Raw genomic sequence first — 20682 nt, 5'->3', positions numbered from 1 at the left:
AACTCCGTCTCAAAAAAAAAAAAAAAAAAGAAAGAAAGAAAGAAAGAAAGAAAAAAGAAATCAATCGTTTTCCTGTAGATTTACAATATGGTTATAAAGTATATGTGGGAAAACAACTATATTCATATGACAACAAAAAATATAAAGTGCCTAAGGATAAACTTTTAAAACGTAGAAAATGTATGAAAAGAAAGCCATAAACATTTTTTTTTTTTTTTTTTTTTTTTTTTTGAGACGGAGTTTCACTCTTGTTACCCAGGCTGGAGTGCAATGGCGCGATCTCGGCTCACCGCAACCTCCGCCTCCTGGGTTCAGGCAATTCTCCTGCCTCAGCCTCCTGAGTAGCTGGGATTACAGGCACGCGCCACCATGCCCAGCTAATTTTTTGTATTTTTAGTAGAGACGGGGTTTCACCTTGTTGACCAAGATGGTCTCGATCTCTTGACCTTGTGATCCACCCGCCTCGGCCTCCCAAAGTGCTGGGATTACAGGCTTGAGCCACCGCGCCCGGCCCTGTTTTTGTTTTTTTGAGATGGAGTCTTGCTCTGTCATCCAGGCTGGAGTGCAGTGACACGATCTCGGCTCACTGCAACCTCTGCCTCCTGGGTTCAAGTGATTCTTCTGCCTCAACCTCCAGAGTAGATGGGACTACAGGCATGTGCCACCATGCCTGGGTAATTTTTGCATTTTTAGTGGAGTCGGAGTTTCACCTTGTTGACCAAGATGGTCTCGATCTCTTGACCTTGTGATCCACCCGCCTCGGCCTCCCAAAGTGCTGGGATTACAGGCTTGAGCCACCGCGCCCAGCCCTGTTTTTGTTTTTTTGAGATGGAGTCTTGCTCTGTCATCCAGGCTGGAGTGCAGTGACACGATCTCGGCTCACTGCAACCTCTGCCTCCTGGGTTCAAGCGATTCTTCTGCCTCAACCTCCAGAGTAGATGGGATTACAGGCATGTGCCACCATGCCTGGGTAATTTTTGCATTTTTAGTAGAGTCGGGGTTTCAGCATGTTCACCAGGCTGATCTCGAACTCCCAACCTCAGGTGATCCACCTCCCTTGGCCTCCCAAAGTGCTGGGGTTACAGGTGTGATCAAACACACCTGGCCTGAGTCAAAGTTTTAAAGGAGCAAATTTACCCCAAATTAATTTGTAAATGTTCCAACAGGATGTACGTGCATATTCACACATGTGAAAGAGAGCAAGAAATTTTTGAAAAAGAAAGTGATGCAAAAGCTTTGCCTTACCAGATGTCAGAACAAGTAACAAAGGTAGAATAATTAAGTAGTGAGGTATTAACTGGCCAAGGAAAGATTACTAAATCAATGGAACATAAAATAGTCCAGAAAATGACCGATGGGTATATGAGAATGTAGTATATCATGAAGAACGTGTTTCATACAAGTAAGGAAAGAATGAGTTGTCCAATAATAGTATTGGGGCACTGGCTACCTCCCACCATTCACAAAAAGATAATCCAGGGAGATAAAACACCTAAATATTTTCTAAATCTACAAGTAGCCGGAATAAAAGAGAATATTTTTAAACATCAGGAAAAGTTTTTCTAAGCAAGATATAAAACCCAGAACACATAAAAGACTTAATTGCCTAAAGATTTAAAACTTCCGTATATCAAAATTTAAATGGACGAAGGATTGATATTCTTCATATGTAGGGAGCTCATCCATGTCAATAAGAAAAGGTAAACAACCTAATAGAAAAGTGAGCAGAGAATATAAACAAGCAATTTACAAAACAATCTATCTTACCTATGTTACCAGTAAACACTAAAATTACAGTGCTCAGTATTACCAAGGATATGAAAAATAGTCATTATTCCCTATTATAAGACAAAAGATTGAGTTAACCTTTCTAATACACGTCAAATGCCTTAAGAAATACAAACTGTTTAACCCAACAACTCTTTTTTTTTTTGAGATGGAGTTTTGCTTGTTACCCAGGCTGGAGTGCAATGGCACAATCTCGGCTCACCGCAACCTCCGCCTCCTAGGTTCAGGCAATTCTCCTGCCTCAGCCTCCTGAGTAGCTGGGATTACAGGCACGCACCACCATGCCCAGCTAATTTTTTGTATTTTTAGTAGAGACGGGGTTTCATCATGTTGACCAGGATGGTCTCGATCTCTTGACCTTGTGATCCACCTGCCTCGGCCTCCCAAAGTGCTGGGATTACAGGCTTGAGCCACCGCGCCCGGCCAACCCAACAACTCTTCTTAAGAAATCTGATGTAAGGAAATAAATGGACAAAAATGTATATTCATATAATTAACAATTATGGGAAATTCATATGATTATTCATATGATTAACAATTAAGGGAAAAAAAGTAGAAATACCAAAATGGTATTTTATCAATATAATGGATTCCTATGAAATTGATACAAAGAGTAGGTTACAACTCCTATATAGGCTAATATGGAAAAAAAGTCCAACATGTATTGTTTAAGTGAAAAGTAGGCACAGGCTGAGCACAGTGGCTCACGTCTGTAATCCCAGCACTTTGGGAGGCCAAGGCAGATGGATCACCTGAGCTCAGGAGTTTGAGACTAACCTGGCCAACATGGTGAAACCCCATCTCTACTAAAAATACTGAAAAAAAAAAAATTACCCGAGGGTGATGGGCACTTGCAATCCCAGCTACTGGGGAGGCTGAAGCAGAAGAATCGCTTGAACCCCGGAGGTAGAGGTAGAGTGAGCCGAGATCGCACCACTGTACTCCACCCTGGGCAATAAGAGCAAAACTCTGTCTAAAAAAAAAGGCCCGTGGCCGGGCGCGGTGGCTCAAGCCTGTAATCCCAGCACTTTGGGAGGCCGAGGCGGGTGGATCACGAGGTCGAGAGATCGAGACCATCCTGGTCAACATGGTGAAACCCCGTCTCTACTAAAAATACAAAACATTAGCTGGGCATGGTGGCACGTGCCTGTAATCCCAGCTACTCAGGAGGCTGAGGCAGGAGAATTGCCTGAACCCAGGAGGCAGAGGTTGCGGTGAGCCGAGATTGCGCCATTGCACTCCAGCCTGGGTAACAAGGGCAAAACTCTGTCTCAAAAAAAAAAAAAAAAAAAAAAAAAGGCCCAGTACTTTGGGAGGCTAAGGTGGGCACCTCTAGTTGGGAGTTTGAGACCAACCTGACCAACAAGGAGAAACGCTGTCTCTACTAAAAATACAAAATTAGCCAGTCATGGTAGCACATGCCTGTAATCCCAGCTAATTGGGAGGCTGAGGCAGGAGAATCACTTTAACCTGGGAGACGAAGGTTGCAGTGAGCAGAGATTGTGCCATTGCACTCCAGCCTGGGCAGCAAGAGCAAAACTTCGTCTCAAAAAAAAAAAAAGAAAAGTAGGTTCAGATCAGTATGATATAATCTGTCACATAAAAAACTATACTTAAGGGTATACATCAAACAATTGTGAATATATCCAGGAGGAAAATAAAGGGATGAAGTTCACTCTTTATATACTTTGTTTTGTTTGAACTTATCCTAACAAGCGTAATTTTTTTTTTTTTTTTTTGAGACAGAGTCTTGCTCTGTCACTCAGGCTGGAGTTCAGTGGCACAATCTCAGCTCACTGCAACCTCTGCCTCCTGGGTTCAAGCAATTCTCCCACCTCAGCCTCCCGAGTAGCTGGGATTACAGGCGTCTGCCATCGTGCCCAGCTAATTTTTTGTATTTTAGTAGAGACAAGGTTTCACTGTGTTGCCCAGGCTGGTCTCAAACTCCTGACCTCATGATCCACCTGCCTCAGCCTCCCAAAGTGCTGGGATTACAGGCGTCAGCCACTGCGCCTGGCCAACTTTTTAGATTTTAAAGACTTAAAGTTAATACTATCTAATGTTGATCAACATATTGGTGAATGAACAGTCTCACATACCTGTATGATAGTACAATATGGAAAAGGTACATAAATTTTATATCTAGAAACCTGTCACACACGTAAATTCCATTTCTAACAATTTATTACTAGGAAATAATTGAGCACAAATTACAATGTATAAGGATGCTCATTAAAGTGTAGTTAGAAGAGAAATAAGGAAATACTATAAATCTCCATCAATAAGGCACAAACTGGCCAGGTGCGGTGGCTCAAGCCTGTAATCCCAGCACTTTGGGAGGCCGAGGCGGGTGGATCACGAGGTCAAGAGATAAAGACCATCCTGGGCCCGGCGTGGTGGCTCAAGCCTGTAATCCCAGCACTTTGGGAGGCCGAGGCAGGTGGATCACGAGGTCGAGAGATCAAGACCATCCTGGTCAACATGGTGAAACCCCGTCTCTACTAAAAATACAAAAAACTAGCTGGGCATGGTGGTGCGTGCCTGTAATCCCAGCTACTCAGGAGGCTGAGGCAGGAGAATTGCCTGAGCCCAGGAGGCGGAGGTTGCAGTGAGCCGAGATTGCACCATTACACTCCAGCCTGGGTAACAAGCGTGAAACTCCGTCTCAAAAAAAAAAAAAAAAAAAAAAAGACCATCCTGGACAACATGGTGAAACCCCCTCTCTACTAAAAATACAAAAATATTAGCTGGGCATGGTGGCACGTGCCTGTAATCCCAGCTCCTCAGGAGGCTGAGGCAGGAGAATTGCCTGAACTCAGGAGGCGGAGGTTGCAGTGAGCCGAGATCGCGCCATTGCACTCCAGCCTGGGTAACAAGAGTGAAACTCTGTCTCAAAAAAAAAAAAAAAAGAAAAAAAAGAAAAAGAAAAAAAAAGGCACAAACTATGTTTTATTTGTAGAACAGAAGGCTATGTAACCATTAAAAATATTTATCACTGGGCACGGTGGCTCACACCTGTAATCCCAGCACTTTGGGAGGCCGAGGAGGGCGGATCACAAGGTCAAGAAATCGAGACTATCCTGGCCAACATGGTGAAACCCTGTCTCTACTAAAAATACAAAAATTAGCTGGGTGTGCTGGCACATGCCTGTAGTACCAGCTACCTGGAAGGCTGAGGCAGGAGCATTGCTTGAACCCAGGAAGCTGAGGTTGCAGTGAGACAAGATAGTGCCACTGCACTCCAGCCTGGCGCCTAGCAACAGAGCAAGACTCTGTCTCAAAAAAAAAAAAAAAAAAATTATCAATATTTGTTAAAACTTATTAAAAAGTCTATATTAAAATGGAAGACAGCATTATATAACACTGGAAAGGCATTCTGTGGAACAGTGTGCCTAAGAAAACATATGTGGAAAGATGCTCACAATTCTAACATTTTCCTCCACGAATTGGGATTTTACATGTTTTTTGTTTTCTTCTTTATACTTTTCTGCATTTTTGATATACTTTGCCTGAATTTTTTTTTTTTTTAGATGGAGTCTTGCTCTGTCACCCAGGTTGGAGTGCAGTGGCACGATCTTGGCTAACTGCAACCTCTGACCCCCGGCTTCAAGCAATTCTCCTGCTTCAGCCTCCCAAGTAGCTGGGATTATAGGTGCTTGCCACCTCAGCTGGCTAAGTGTTTGTATTTTTAGTAGAGATGGGGTTTCACCATGTTGGCCAGGCTGGTCTTGAACTCCTGACCTCAGGTGATCCACCCGCCTCAGCCTCCCAAAGTGCTGGGATTACAGGCATAATCCACCATGCCCAGCCACTTTGCCTGAATTTTATAATCAGAATAAACAAACTATTTTCATTTAGTAAAAGAATTTTTAAAAAGGAAGAGAAGAAGAAGGCAGGAAAAACAATTGTTCAAAAGGTACTGCGATATTACTAACGAATAGACGCCTCAAAATTCCTAAAATCTCATGCTTCACTATGTGGAAACTTTCAGAACCAACAGAAAAAGAAAGCTTGGTTTTAAAAATGAACTTTGCCAAATCTACATGTGATAAAAATCACACAATACTAAATACAGGTCCACACACAACAGACCCAATTGATTGTATGTAAAACTAGTGAAATCTGACTAAAGTGGATGGATTATATCAATGTCAATTTTCTGGTTGTGATACTGTTTCTATTGCTATTCAGTTGTTTCTATTACAATTCATTTCCCCCAGTGGTAAAACTGGGTGAAGAATACAATGAGATCTCTCTGTAGCATTTTACAAAATTGAATTTGAATTTACAATTATCTCAAAACCAAAAAGTTCATTTTCAAAAGTGAACTTTGTGTCTTGAAAAGGAAAAGAGAGGTAGCTTTTCTTAGAGCTGTAGCTGAATCATCACTAAGAAGCCTCATTTCAGGTTCCCAAAGTTAGAGGCACTGCAGGGAAAGTACATTTTAGTGAGCGCCTACTGTGTGCTAGGCAATTACACAGCCAGAGCAGGCTAGATGTGAGTCTCTTTTATACATGGATAATGGGAGGCTCAGAGGCAGTAGTAAGTAACTCAGTAGTAACTTGTGGAGCAAGAATGTGAACCCAGGTCTGCCTGAAAGCTCAGGCTGTCCTATCGCATCACATTGACTACATGGCTGGGAATGGCTTAAAAGAGAAAACCAAACCAAACCTTTATTCAATGTTATCCATATCAAGAAACTCCATGTAAAGAAATAAACATTCGAGTGGGTAAAAAAAAAAAAAAAAGGTGCATTGGCTGGGCGCAGTGGCTCACACCTGTAATCCCAACACTTTGGGAGTCCAAGGCAGGCGGATCACCTGAGGTTGGGAGTTCGAGACCAGCCTGGCCAACATGGAGAAACCTCATCTCTAGTAAAAAACACAAAATTAGCAAGGCGTGGCGGCGGATGCCTGTAATCCCAGCTACTCAGGAGACTGAGACAGGAGAATCGCTTGAACCCAGGAGGCGAAGGTTGTAGTGAGCCGAGATCACACCATTGCACTCCAGCCTGGGCAACAAGAGTGAAACCCCATGTTTAAAAAAAAAAAAAAAAAAAAAAAGGTGCATTGTAACTAGGCAACAGGAATTTCAAAATGTGTGCCTGTACATGAATATCATCTATTAGATCTGTCCCTGCAGCCCTGACTATGAGAAAGTTCTTCCCAGTATCTGGATGAACCTCCTTCTAGCTAATGATCCTTCACCAAAGAACAAACCTTTGTCCCTCCTGTTTCTTCCTTGATAAAACTGGATCTCTACTGCTGATGTGACCAGGGCAAAGTCTGCACCACAACTCTGTCTTCTCTTGCGTCTTCTTATATTGCAAGATTCATTAACTTTTCTAGTTTCTGTTTTCACATGGGGCCAATTGGTTATTTCCCATACTCCCAGATCTTCCATCATTAAGGACACAGGTTGACAATCTAATGTAAATTACACGCCTCTGGGTTCCAGGCAAGAGTTGGAGGGTGAATCTGTGAATTCCTGAAACTATGGGCAAAATTGTTGGGTCTGAACAAAGGGGTATGTTTCTGGGAAAAGAACATTTCACTTTTATTAGATTCTCAATGTAGCCTATGACCCCCAAATGATAGAAGCTACTCCTTTAATTTAAGCAGCTTCTTGGGGAAATGGCTGATTCCAGATCTGAGGAAATGCATAAAGGAGCTAAAACGTCTAAAATCATACCAGAAACTAAGGAAACCATCAAAGCGTAGAGTCATGGCTCAAGAACTCAGGAACCAACTTAAAGATGGGACAATCCGAGAATCAATAACAATGGACTAAAACATATCAAATATGTTAAAACCCATGAGATTATAGCAAAACCAAAATGACTCATTGTCACCTTTGGTGGATACTAGGGCCCCATACCATGATTTTGAAAACTAGGAAATAAGAGTCAAGTATTAGAGAGATCCAAGATGGCTGATCACTAGCAGCTCGGGATTGTAGCTCCCAGTGAAAGCGCAGAGAACGAGAGGACGCCACACTTTCACATGAATTCTTGTTGCTCACGCACCAGGAGATTCCCAGCGGAGGAGCCCCACGGGTCGCCAGCGTGACTCTTGTGACCGGCGAGGCGGTTTTGCCGGCGCCTCGGAGCGTCGGATCTTGGTGCAGAGTCAGAAAAGCACCATCAATCTTAACGCCGCTGATTTAGTCGGCGCAGTGGGTTGCTCAGATTTCGGCGCTGAGAATCAATAAGTTGGACGTCCACTCAGAAACCCAATTACAAAGACGGTAATTATAAAGACCACAGATGGATAAATCTACAACGAAGGGAAGAAAACGGTCAAAAAAGGCTGAGAATGCCCAAGATCAGAAATGCCTCTACCTTAACAGGGGATCCCAGTTCCTCATCAGCAAGGGAACAAGGCTTGATGGAGAACGAGTGTGTTCCAATTACAGAAGCAGACTTCAAAAGGTGGATAATAAGAAACTTCTGTGAATTAAAAGAACTTGTTCTAATCCAATCCAAAGAAACTAAGAACTTTGAAGAAAGATTTGACGAAATGTTAACAAGAATACACAATTTAGAGAGGAATATAAGTGAATTGATGGAGCTGAAAAACACAATACGAGAACTTCATGAAGTATGCACAAGTTTTAACAGCCGAATTGATCAAGCAGAAGAAAGGATATCAGAGGTCGAAGACCAACTCAGTGAAATAAAACAAGAAGACAAGATTAGAGAAAAAAGGATAAAAAGGAACGAGCAAAGTCTCCAAGAAATATGGGACTATGTGAAAAGACCTAATCTATGCTTGATAGGTGTACCTGAGTGTGACGAAGAGAATGAATCCAAGCTGGAAAATACGCTTCAGGACATTATTCAGGAAAATTTTCCCGACCTAGTAAGGCAGGATAATATTCAACTCCAGGTAATACAGAGAACACCACAGAGATATTCCTCAAGAAGAGCAACTCCAAGGCACATAATCGTCAGATTCACCAGGGTTGAAATGAAGGAGAAAACACTAAGGGCAGCCAGAGAGAAAGGTCAGGTTACCCACAAAGGGAAGCCTATCAGACTTACAGCAGATCTCTCAGCAGAAACCCTATAAGCCAGAAGAGAGTGGGGACCAATATTCAACATCCTTAAAGAAAAGAACTTTCAACCAAGAATTTCACATCCAGCCAAACTAAGCTTCATAAGTGAAGGAAAAATAAAGTTTTTTGTGAACAAGCAAGCACTCAGAGATTTCATCACCACCAGGCCTGCTTTACAAGAGCTTCTGAAAGAACCACTACACATAGAAAGGAACAAACAGTATCAGCCTTTCTAAAAAAATACCAAAAAGAGCATCAATATAATGAAGAATTTACATCAACTAATGGGCAAAATAGCCAGCTAATATTAAATGGCAGTATTAAACTCACATATATTATTATTAATTCTAAATTTAAATTGACTAAATCCCCCAATCCAAAGACAGGCAATTTGAATGAAAAACTAAAACCAATCAGTATGCAGCATCTGGACCCATCTCACATTCAAGGATACACAAAGACTCAAAACAAGGGATGGAGAAGGATTTACCAACCAAACAGAGAGCTAAAATAAATAAATAAAAAGCAGAAGTTACAATTAAGCAACAAAGATCAAAAGAAGCAAAGAAGGACATTATATAATGATAAAACGATCAATGCAACAACAAGAAGAGCTAAAGATCCTAAATATATACACACCCAATACAGGAATACCCAGACATACAAGACTAATAAAGACACTTAGACTCCCACACAATAATAGTGGGAGACTTCAACATTAATATTAGACAGATCAATGAGACAGAAAATTAACAGTGATATCCAGGACTTGAACTAGATCTGGAACAAGTAAACGTAATTAACATTTATAGAACTCTCCACTTGGCCGGGCGCGGTGGCTCAAGCCTGTAATCCCAGCACTTTGGGAGGCCGAGGCGGGTGGATCACAAGGTCAAGAGATCGAGACCATCCTGGTCAACACGCTGAAACCCCGTCTCTACTAAAAATACAAAAAATTAGCTGGGCATGGTGGCGCGTGCCTGTAATCCCAGCTACTCAGGAGGCTGAGGCAGGAGAATTGCCTGAACCCAGGAGGCGGAGGTTGCGGTGAGCCGAGATCGCGCCATTGCACTCCAGCCTGGGTAACAAGAGCGAAACTCCGTCTCAAAAAAAAAAGAACTCTCCACTTTAAATATACAAAATATACACTCTTATCAGTACCACATCATATCAACTTAGAAGTTTAAACGAAATGTTGGTTGGCTCCTTGTTTGTTATTCTCTTCTCTCATTTTCTTTTATATCTCCATTATTAAGGACAATTATAGGCATACCCATATTTAGATTGCATTCTAGCCCGGGCAATAAAGCAATACCCCCATTCTCTCTCCCTCTTCCTCTTTTTCTTCCTCTTCTTTATTCGAAAAAAAAAAAAAAAAAGAGTCAAGTATTTATTCTGCCTTTCTAGTACTGGCTGTACCTCAGGATAAGCAAATAGTTCAAGAGGAAACACACATTTTTTTTTTTTTTTGAGATGGAGTTTCGCTCTTGTTACCCAGGCTGGAGTGCAATGGCGCGATCTCGGCTCACCGCAACCTCCACCTCCTGGGTTCAGGCAATTCTCCTGCCTCAGCCTCCTGAGTAGCTGGGATTACAGGCACGCGCCACCACGCCCAGCTAGTTTTTTGTATTTTTAGTAGAGACGGGGTTTCACCATGTTGACCAGGATGGTCTCGATCTCTCGACCTCGTGATCCACCCGCCTCAGCCTCCCAAAGTGCTGGGATTACAGGCTTGAGCCACCGCGCCCGGCCTTTTTTTTTTTTTTTTTTTTTTTAAGACACAGTTTCGCTCTTTTCACCCAGGCTGGAGTGCAAGGGCATGATCTTGGCTCACTGCAACCTCTGCCTCCTGGGTTCCAGCGGTTCTCCTGCCTCAGCCCCCCGAGTAGCTGGTATTACAGGTGCCTGCCACCAGGCCCAGCTAATTTTTGTATTTTTTTAGGAGAGACAAGGTTTCACCATGTTGGCCAGGCTGCTCTTGAACTCCTGACCTCAGGTGATCTGCCTGTCTTGGCCTTCCAAAGGGCTGGGATTACAGGCATGAGCCACTATGCTCAGCCAGGAACACATCTTTTTATAGAAAGAGTCTCCCAATAAATGATAAACCAGTAGGATTAGACTAATACCATTTTTCAGTCCCTAATGAAATCATGGGTCTACATGAAATAATCATCGATGGCTGCTAACATTCTTCAAAGAGAAATAACTGATATTATACCCTTCTTGAAGCACACAAAACCATCTGAATCTGAACAAGACTAGATCCAACTCCCAATGTATAGGAAAAACATAAATCAAAGGAATGGTTTAAACAATATCAACAAACCAGAAAATGTTATAGAAAACATAGCCTGGTTTTTTCAACAAATAATTTGCTAGGAAAAAAGAAAAGGAAGAAAAGAGCAGGCCGGGCGCGGTGGCTCACGCCTGTAATCCCAGCACTTTGGGAGGCCGAGGCGGGTGGATCACAAGGTCAAGAGATCAAGACCATCCTGGCCTATATGGTGAAACCCTATCTCTACTAAAAATACCAAAAATTAGCTGGGTGTGATGCTGGGCGCCTGTAGTCCCAGCTACTCGGGAGACTGAGGCAGGAGAATCGCTTGAACCTGGGAGGCAGAGGTTGCAGTGAGCCAAGATTGTACCAGTGCACTGCAGCCTGGTGATATGGCGAGACTCTGTCTTAGGAGAAAAAACAAAAAAAAGGAAGCCATAGAGTAAAAGAGATTACAGAGATAAAGATATTTGATTCAAAATGTCAACTCTTTTTTAGTCAAAGTATAAACCTCAAAGACATTTATGAGACAATGGCAGAAACACAAATCCTGACTAGCTATCTGATTAAGGAGTTACTGTCCTATTTTAGGTGTAATAATAATATTGTAGAAATATTTTTAATGGCTCTTTTATAGATATACACTGAAATACTTTTGGATAAAATAATATAATAGCTACAATTTGCTTCACAATAATCCAAGGGACAGGGAGAAGGGAGGAAGATATGAAACACACTTTACCCATGGCTTGGTTGTTGCTAAAACTAGGAGATGGGCACACACCGCTTATTACACTGTTCTCTCACCTTTTGTAATTTTGTTTGAAATTTTCCAAATAAAAAGTTGGCAATTAAGAATAGAAACATGTTTCAACTTGTTTGATAATGAAGGAAGCCCAGTAGGAATATCAATTCTGAAGTATCATCACTGGGTTATTTTAAAATAAAATTTCTAAGTAATCCTTCAAAAAAATTCAAAACTTATCTTTAAATAGCATTTTGCGTGGCCCGAGTGATTACTGGCAGGTTTTGAGTAATCTAGTTAATTCTAACACAGATTAAAAATATCTAAACTGTTTTTCTACAGAAGAGAGAAAAAAAAGTCCTAATACACAGTCACAGTCTTTTGGTCAGGCATGCCACCCACGCAGCTGTGCAGCGGGTAAGGCAATGAAATGAAATACCAGGAGGAGCTCAACAATTGGCTACTATACCATTGAGGTGCCATGTATAGATGTTAGGAGGAAAAGCAGTTCATGTTTGATTTACACTAATTCTGCATGTGCTCTTTACTTCAGGTTAAAAAGAAACCGAGCCAGCCAAAAACTGTTTAAAAATTAACAATGTAATTTCAAGCATCACTGAGGAAACACTAATTTAGGATAAGTCTCTAAAGATTGGTTCAGTCGCCACAGGTTATTAAAACACACCCACCACAGGTTATGAAAACATGCCTCCAGTCCTAAATGATGACTGAGCATTTCTTTTTTTTTTTTTTTGAGACGGAGTTTCACTCTTGCTACCCAGGCTGGAGTGCAATGGCGCGATCTCGGCTCACCGCAACCTCCGCCTCCTGGGTTTAGGCAATTCTCCTGCCTCAGCCTCCTGAGTAGCTGGGACTACAGGCGCACGCCACCATGCCCAGCTAACTTTTTGTATTTTTAGTAGAGACGGGGTTTCACCATGTTGACCAGGATGGTCTCGATCTCTTGACCTCGTGATCCACCTGCCTCGGCCTCCCAAAGTGCTGGAATTACAGGCGTGAGCCACCACGCCCGGCGACTGAGCATTTCCTTTTTTTTTTTTTTTTTGAGACAGAGTTTCACTCTTGCTACCCAGGTTGGAGTGCAATGGCGCAATCTCGGCTCACCGCAACCTCCGCCTCCTGGGTTTAGGCAATTCTCCTGCCTCAGCCTCCTGAGTAGCTGGGATTACAGGCACGTGCCACCATGCCCAGCTAATTTTTTGTATTTTTAGTAGAGACGGGGTTTCACCATGTTGACCAGGATGGTCTCGATCTCTCGACCTCGTGATCCACCCGCCTCGGCCTCCCAAAGTGCTGGGATTACAGGCTTGAGCCACTGCGCCCAGCCGAGCATTTCTAAACTAATAAAAACATGTAGTCATGGGAAAGAGGGCGAGGAATCAGATTTTCCTCCAGTGGCTTATATCCCTGAGAACAATACCTGCCTTTTGGAATCTGTGCACTTTTTTTTTTTTTTTAAGTTGCAGTCTCGCTCTGTTACCAGGCTGGAGTGCAGTGGCGTGATCTCGGCTCACTGCAACTTCCTCCTCCCAGGGTTCAAGCAGTTTTCCTGCCTCCGTCTCCCAAGTAGCTGGGACTACAGGCACATGCCACCACACCTGGCTAATTTCTGTATTTTTAGTAGAGACGGGGTTTCGCCATGTTGGCCAGGATGGTCTCCATCTCTTGACCTCATGATCCGATTGCCTCGGATTCCCAAAGTGCTGGAATTACAGGCCTGAGCCACTGCACCCACCCAGGCCCTGTTACTTAATTACACAGGAACTCCATTCCCAGGGGTTTCTGCCCTCCCACTCCTTCCTTTCCTACATTAGCAAACAGCTGGGGAATTAAGCTTCAAAGCTTGGTGGCAGACTGATACCCTGAAGTCCAGGTGACTAGCAGTACAATGGCCAAGGCCGACCTCATGTCAAACTCGCACTTGCATCAGAGATGGCTGTAGAATTGCGGGAAATCATTTTCACTTTCCTGGACGGAAGATAAATTATTTTCTGGTGTTCAGACTCACTCTAGACACCAGAGTGTAATCCCACACCGTTCTCGACTTCATAGGCTTTCCGTGGGTAGCCACAGCAAAGGAGAAATTATTAAAAGAAAGGAAACGTCTTCTGAAACTGGGAAGAAAATTGGGGGAAAATTTTGGGGGGAAAATTACAGTTTTATTCTTTCTCCTAAGCTTGTGATTTTAGTATTCCAAGACCTTATGCTTGAATTACTGAAGAAGGCATGTTTATGCAGAAGACAGGGAAATGTAAAGAGCAGGAATATACAAAAATGAAGGCGCGGTGGCTCACGCCTGTAATTCCAGCACTTTGGGAGGCTGCGGCGGGCGGATCACGAGGTCAGGAGATTGAGACTATCCTGGCCAACATGGTGAAACCCCATCTCTACCAAAAATACAAAAAACTAGCTGGGCATGGTGGCGCGTGCCTGTAATCCCAGCTACTCAGGAGGCTGAGGCAGGAGAATTGCCTGAACCCAGGAGGCAGATGTTGCGGTGAGCCGAGATCGCGCCATTGCACTCCAGCCTGGGTAACAAGAGCGAAACTCCGTCTCAAAAAAAAAAAAAAAAATTAGCTGGGCATGATGGCACATGCTTGTAGCCCCAGCTACTCAGGAGGCTGAGGCAGGAGAATCACTTGAACCTGGGCGGCGGAGGTTGCAGTGAGCCAAGATCACGCCACTGGACTCCATCCGGCAACAGAGTGAGACTTCATCTCAAACAAAAAACAAACAACAAACAAACAAAAAAAACCTAAGAAATAATGCTGCTTTAGCTGGGAATAATGAAGACACCTGATTCCAAATTCATATTTTATTTTTATTAAATTTTTTTTGAGACACAGTCTCGCTCTGAACCCAGGCTGCAATGCAGTTGCGTGATCTCAGCTCAGTTCAGCCTCCACCTTCCCGGTTCCACTGTAGGTTCAAGCAATGTTCCTGCTTCAGTCTCCCAAGCAGCTGGGACTACAGGAACGTGCCACCACACCTGGCAAATTTTTGGATTTTTAGTAGATGGTGAGCCACTGTGCCTGGTTCAAATTGATATTTTCAATGCCTATTTGCAATCAGCAAAAAGCCAGGTTTGCTGCATGATGCTTGCTACAAGGATTTGGCTTCTCTGGCTCAAATTTTTTCGCTCCACCGAAAGATAAGGAAGGCACAGGCCCATTTGTCCAATCACGTTTGCTGAAAATACTGCAGCCTGAGTGTAGATAAACTTCCCCTGACGTTGCCAGAAGTCTCTAGTTAGCAGAATCACTAGATAGATGACTGTATGCAGACGGCCTCTAGGGAGCCTACAGTCCAATCTCCTTACCTTACAGTAAAATAGGCCCAGGAAGCAGAAGGGCCTTGTCCCAGCTACAGCAAAATAGGAATAGCCTGAGGCTCAGAACTTACTTCTGATTCCCAGATTGAGGCTCTTCCCTCCAGCTGATAAACATGATATGTGGCAGGCAAGGACCAGAGTGGCCCAAGCAGGTTAGGAGAGGGGTGGAGCCACCCAGGAGCTGCTGAGAGTGGTGGTGGCTCCACTCTCAGCAGCTCATGGGAGAACTTCAGAGAGGCCAGCTGGTAGCAACCCACCTTGGATACTGCCGACCTCAACCTCAGGGGGTCGAGGTTGCACCCTAGGTGAATGAATTAGCATACAAGTCTCTGGTCTGTGTCAAAGCTTTGGAGACTTGCCTACATTTACAAATTTGAAAGCAGCCACCAACATCACAGCACAGATGGAATCTGAGCTGCCCTGCCCAGGCTATTCAGAAAATCCTACCCAGGGGAAGTTGGGAAAGAGAACTTCTATTTGGCCCCAGCTGAAACTCTTCTGGAAGCTCAGTGGGGCCTCTGTCAGCTTTGCCCTCTGGACCTGCCCATTTGCCCCAGAGGTGCCCACTGAGGCTATCTCAATGCCTGTCAAACTAAAACTTAAACCTAAGAGTGTCTGCAACATGGACTCCAGCCAGCCTGATCAGAAGTCTATGGAGGGGGCCAGGCACAGTGGCTCACGCCTGTATTCCCTGTAATCCCAGCACTTGGGGAGGCTGAGGTGGGTGGATCACCTGAAGTCAGGAGTTTGAGACCAGCCTGGCCATCATGGTGAAACCACATCTCTACTAAAAATACAAAAATTAGCCAGGCGTGGCGGTGGGCACCTATAATCCCAGCTACTCTGGAGGCTGAGGCAGCAGGATCGCTTGAATCCGGGAGGCAGATGTTGTAGTGAGCCAAGATTGCACAACTGCACTCCAGCCTGGGTGACAGAGTAAAACTCTGTCTCAAAAAAAGAAAAAGAAAGAAAGAAGAAAAGGAAAGAAAAAGAACAGAAAGAAGGAAAGAAAACGAAAGAAAAAGAAAAGAAAAGAAAGAAAGAAGGAGGGGCATACTGACGCCTCAGTGAAGAATGGGATGGACACCCTCACTCTATTCCACCTCTCCCGGCAAAGCCCTAAGTCTTTGCTCAGAAAGGAGCCAGACTTTAGAGCAGGCTACAGGTGGACATGGGGCGAAGACAGCACAGGTTGCCAGGGCACCCTCTCTTGTTCCATAGGAGCCTGGCCCCTGCAAGGAGAGGCATCTTTCAACAATCAAGCATAGTGTGTGTGTCGGGGGGGGGGGGGGGGGGGGGGGGAGGGGAGGGGTGGAGGTTTCGGCAAGCAGAGCAAAAAGGCACAAATGACAGAGGGGTAGAGCCCCACCAGTCCCTCTGAGGACAAGGCAGAGGGAGCCCCACTGGGGTCCACACCCCTGTGTGTCCCAGGCTGATTTGGGGACAAGGCTCCCACAGTCAACCTACCTACCCCAGTGCTAGCTGGCCAGGGATGCCAGGCTGTACCCGACCTTCGGTTGTGCGGCTTGGAACCTGGACCCGGGCAGAAATTGACAAGTTCCCCAAAACAATGTCATCCCCAGGACCCCAAGACCTCAAGGAGCAGAAGCCACAATTCTGGATGTCGCGTGCAGCGCCATCTCCTGTCTGCCCTGCCTCCTCATCCCTTCCTCCCAGGGCGACCTTGGACCAGATCTCGGGACCGGGAGACCCGCCCAGCTCTCCCGACCGGGATGGGCCTGGCGCCCGGGTGAGGCCGCGTTGTGCTGGGACAGCTCCGAGCTGCCTCCCCGCAGACCCGGGCCGCTACAAGCGGCGGATTCGGCGGCAAGAGGAAAGAGTCCGACCCTCCAGGGGCTGCAGGGAGGGCCAGCCTTTGGGTCGGGGGCAATCAGGACTGGGAGTCGATATCGCGGGGAACGAATGATGAATGAATAAATGAAAGAATGAACACAGTGGCGGGGCGGAGACGCGCCGCGCGAGGCGTCCCGAGGAGGGTGCCCTCCCCGGCCCCGACGCCGCCGGGACCGTCCCTCGATCCCCCAGGTCGCAGCAGACTCAGCCGGGACACCAGATCCGGGCGCGAACACCTCACGGGCTCCCGGAGGCGCCTGGGCGCGCGCGGCGCAGCTCTGGCCCGAAGCCCGCATTCCGGCGGCCGGGAAGTGCCTGCCCCGTGGGCAGAACGCTCCGAGTTGCCGTGGCCCCAGGAGCCGCCCTGCCCCGCGCGGCAGCGGCCCCTCGCGGCTGCCTCCGGGGCCCCGAACCCGGCTCCCGGGCCGCCATCCCTTACCTGCCCGCCTCGGCGGCCTCGCTCCGGCTCAGAGCGGTCATCGCGGCGCCAGCACCCCGCGCCCCCGACCGCGCGCCGGGACCCAGCGCCCGCCGGACGCCGCCCGCCCCGTCGAGAGCCCGCCCCGCTCGCCCATTGGCGGCTCGCGCGGGCCGGGCCCAGCCCATTGGCCGTTCCTCCCCCTTCTGCCCGAGCTGCCCTCTTTCCCCACCTTCCCCAGGTGGGGCGCCCAGCTCTACGCAGATTGCAGCGCCCGGTCCCCCGAACTGGAAGGTCCCGGAGGCGCAGGGCCTGGCGCGGCACCTCCTGACCCTCACGTCGAGGGTGTTGTGTCCCGCTAGACGCTTCTGTCCTCCTAGTTTTGGAACTTGGGTCCCTCTGCAGGAAACGATTCCGGCCCCTCTCCAACCCAGTCCTTCCCAACCTCGAGCTGCAGGGTTACGTTTCCATTTCACCGTTAGTGGGGAATACCAAAGGGGATATTGAACACCACGGTCTGACAGGCAGGTCACCACCGGGAGCCCGGGAGCCAGGATGCTTCCATGCACTTTTGCCAGAGTTTTTAACATTGCAGTGTCTCCAAGGAAATACACACTTTTGGAGGAGTCTGTGGAGGGACTGAAGGTGGACGCAAATCAAAGGCAGGGAAGCAGAGGCACAGCTCAGGGTGTCACAATGAGCTGGGCTGGACTGAGCAGTGATAATGGGCCCAAAGGTCCTATTCCCCAGCTTGCCTGACCTGCAGGCCCTTTCCTCTTCCACCCCCACCAGGTCACTTGGTCCTTGGGAGCGTGGTTAGGAGAGGGGAAAGGCGCAGGCCAGATTTGGTCCCATTTCCAACTCTCCCCCAACCCCTTCGCGCTGCGGTATCATGGTGGGAGGGCACCAGCAAACAGGAGGGGTCCCAAGGCGAGCCCAGGTCCACAACTGAGGACCCGGGAGCAGAGCCGTCTCGGGCGTCTAGAGTAGACCCCTCCCGATAAGGGATCGCTATTGCAGGGAGACCAAAGTGGAGGGAGAACCACCGCCAGGGCCGCTTCACGATTTGGGTTTATCTACCAGAGTGGGAGGGAGGAGCCCTTGTCCCTGCTCTTTCCCATCTCTGGTTCACATAAGCCACTAACGTCTCCCCACAGCACTGAAGGGGGCAACCTAGAACCCTAAGATAGCCAGCTGCTGGTTTCCCAGCGCCATGTGTACCCGACGGCAGGCAGGATGGCAGACGACAGCACCTAGCTCCCACTGTGGGGCACGGGGCTGCAGCCATTTCCAGCCTGTTTGGAGGGCAGGGTTCAACCATCTCCCCCTCCCCAGCAGAAAAGAGAGGAAACAGGTGCTTCAGCTGTTGTTTATTGACATACAGGTAGGCTCTATAGCAACAGGCCTGGAGGTGCTGCGTCAGTGGGGGGAAATGGAAGGTGGAGTGTTTGCCGCAGGACAGCTGAGTGGAGGGTGGGGACAGGTGTGAACTGGGGAGGCCCACGGGTTGGGGAAGCAATAAGGGCCAGGGCCAGAGTTGGCTTAAATGGAACAACTGCTCTGTGCGCCAAGGCCCCTAACTCTCACTGGCTGTCTCCTGACCCCAGACCAGGGTTGGGAGTCCTCTGGGCATCCATTTTCTAAAGGAACTGAACAGAGTACACACAGGAAAGGAAGCTGTCACCCTCTTGCCATCTGGCTCCTGGGGCCTCCAGTCCGGCATTCCTCCTTCTTCCCTTGACTAGGTGGGGCCACATGATGGGCAGCCAGGCTCTGGGCTGTCCCACCAGAGCAGGCGGTCAACACAGCCATGTTTCGGCGAGGCGTTTTAACTTCTTCTCTGGTGTCCCAGCCCATCAGTGCCACGTTACAGCCCAGAGTGAGCTCTACAAGCATTGCTGGCCTAATGGATGGGTTGGGGGAAGCGGGTGGGACAGGGGCTGCAGGAGGGGCTCTGGGGTCTATCACGGCACAGGAACAACGCGCATGGTGTTGGTGAAGCCGGAGCCAGGGCGCCACCCGGTCAGCACAATGACCACATCTCCCTTCTTGAAGAAGCCTCGGGCCTTGCCTGGAGGAAGAGAAGGGAGGTTGGTGGGTAAAGGCCAAGCCAGGCAGGGTCTGCACCTGGGCAGCTGCCCCAAACCAGAGCACCGGACTAGGCTGGCTGACCACTACTTCCTCAAACCACAAGGTGGCGCCAAACCCACAGCCCAGGCAAACAAGAGGGAGGCCCTGAAATTTCCTTATCACTCAGATGGTAGGGTTGGCAAGGACCTTTGGACATCATTCACTTTATCCTCAAGAGGGTGCAAAGCCTAGCCCAAGGTCAGAGCTAGCTGTTTCCTGTCATCCGATGATACCCTACCTTACATGGGGCCAATGGCCACATCAGAACCTAATCTGTATGCCACCCACAGTGCAGGAGCTCTAGCCAATTTTATTTAAAACCAAAAATTCTCAGTAATGAGCAAACGCCAAAGAATGGACAATTTTGCTTTGAGCCCTAGACTAGAAAAGAAGAGGGACTGAACTGCTCAGCCCTGCAACTCAAAGGACCCTTTTCCTTCCTGGGCTCAGCCTAGGGCTTCAGGGAATGAGATTCAGAAAACATTCCCAATGAGGGAGAGGAGCAGTCAGCTGGGCCTCTTGCCCCTCCAAGGTCTGCACGTTCTCCTTTCGATTCCCCAAATTTCAGGGTCCCAGAGAAGCCAATGCTCAAGCAGCCCCAAACCCCCCCGGGCTCTAGCCCCTGCTCCAACCACATACCGACATTCATGGCCAAGTTCACCCGGAGATCCACGTCCTCAGCCCAGGCCTCCTGGACGGGGTCCTTGCACAGCACAGGGAAGATGCCACGGTACAGGTGAGCCTGACGAGCTGTCTGGGGATTCCGTGTCACAGCAATGATGGGGGCACGTGGGCGGTATCTGGCCACCTGGTGAGCAGACCTGAGATGGGAAGGAGGACAGACGGAAGAGCCCATTACACAGGGCCCCAGGAAGCACCTCAGGAGTTGTTCATACAGTTCAGCCGCATCCAGCTCACTGTGCCTGCCTGAGGGCTCTGGCCACTTCAGTATCTGCTCCCTAGAGCCCCTCCCAAGGCTTGGGCAGCCCCTCATCCTATATCCTCTACAGCATGCTAAGCTACCATTTGGCCTCTACCCCTATTCCACAGGCCAGGGGCCCAGG

The 20682-nt window shown here is 47.3% G+C and overlaps 2 protein-coding genes across 11 annotated transcripts in view; both read right to left on the bottom strand.

Moving 5' to 3' along the window:
- Positions 1-17602, bottom strand: part of GRAMD2A (GRAM domain containing 2A) — a 42963-nt gene extending 25361 nt beyond the window's left edge. For all 5 annotated transcript variants that reach the window (XM_074392711.1, XM_074392717.1, XM_039468780.2 and 2 more), the window contains exon 1: positions 17510-17602. In XM_074392711.1, the coding sequence (XP_074248812.1) occupies positions 17510-17550 (41 nt within the window). In that variant the 5' untranslated portion in view covers positions 17551-17602. The remainder of the gene's footprint in view (positions 1-17509) is intronic.
- Positions 17603-18843: 1241 nt separating this feature from the next.
- Positions 18844-20682, bottom strand: part of PKM (pyruvate kinase M1/2) — a 32368-nt gene continuing 30529 nt past the window's right edge. For all 6 annotated transcript variants that reach the window (XM_074392709.1, XM_003929667.4, XM_003929666.4 and 3 more), the window contains 2 exons: positions 20258-20439; positions 18844-19559 (listed from right to left, as the gene is read on the bottom strand). In XM_074392709.1, coding sequence (XP_074248810.1) covers positions 19453-19559; positions 20258-20439 — 289 coding nt within the window. In that variant the 3' untranslated portion in view covers positions 18844-19452. The remainder of the gene's footprint in view (positions 19560-20257; positions 20440-20682) is intronic.

The sequence above is a fragment of the Saimiri boliviensis genome, chromosome 2 (assembly GCF_048565385.1).
Source record: "Saimiri boliviensis isolate mSaiBol1 chromosome 2, mSaiBol1.pri, whole genome shotgun sequence".
NCBI lineage: Eukaryota > Metazoa > Chordata > Mammalia > Primates > Cebidae > Saimiri > Saimiri boliviensis.
This window is presented reverse-complemented; position numbering and strand designations above follow the sequence as displayed.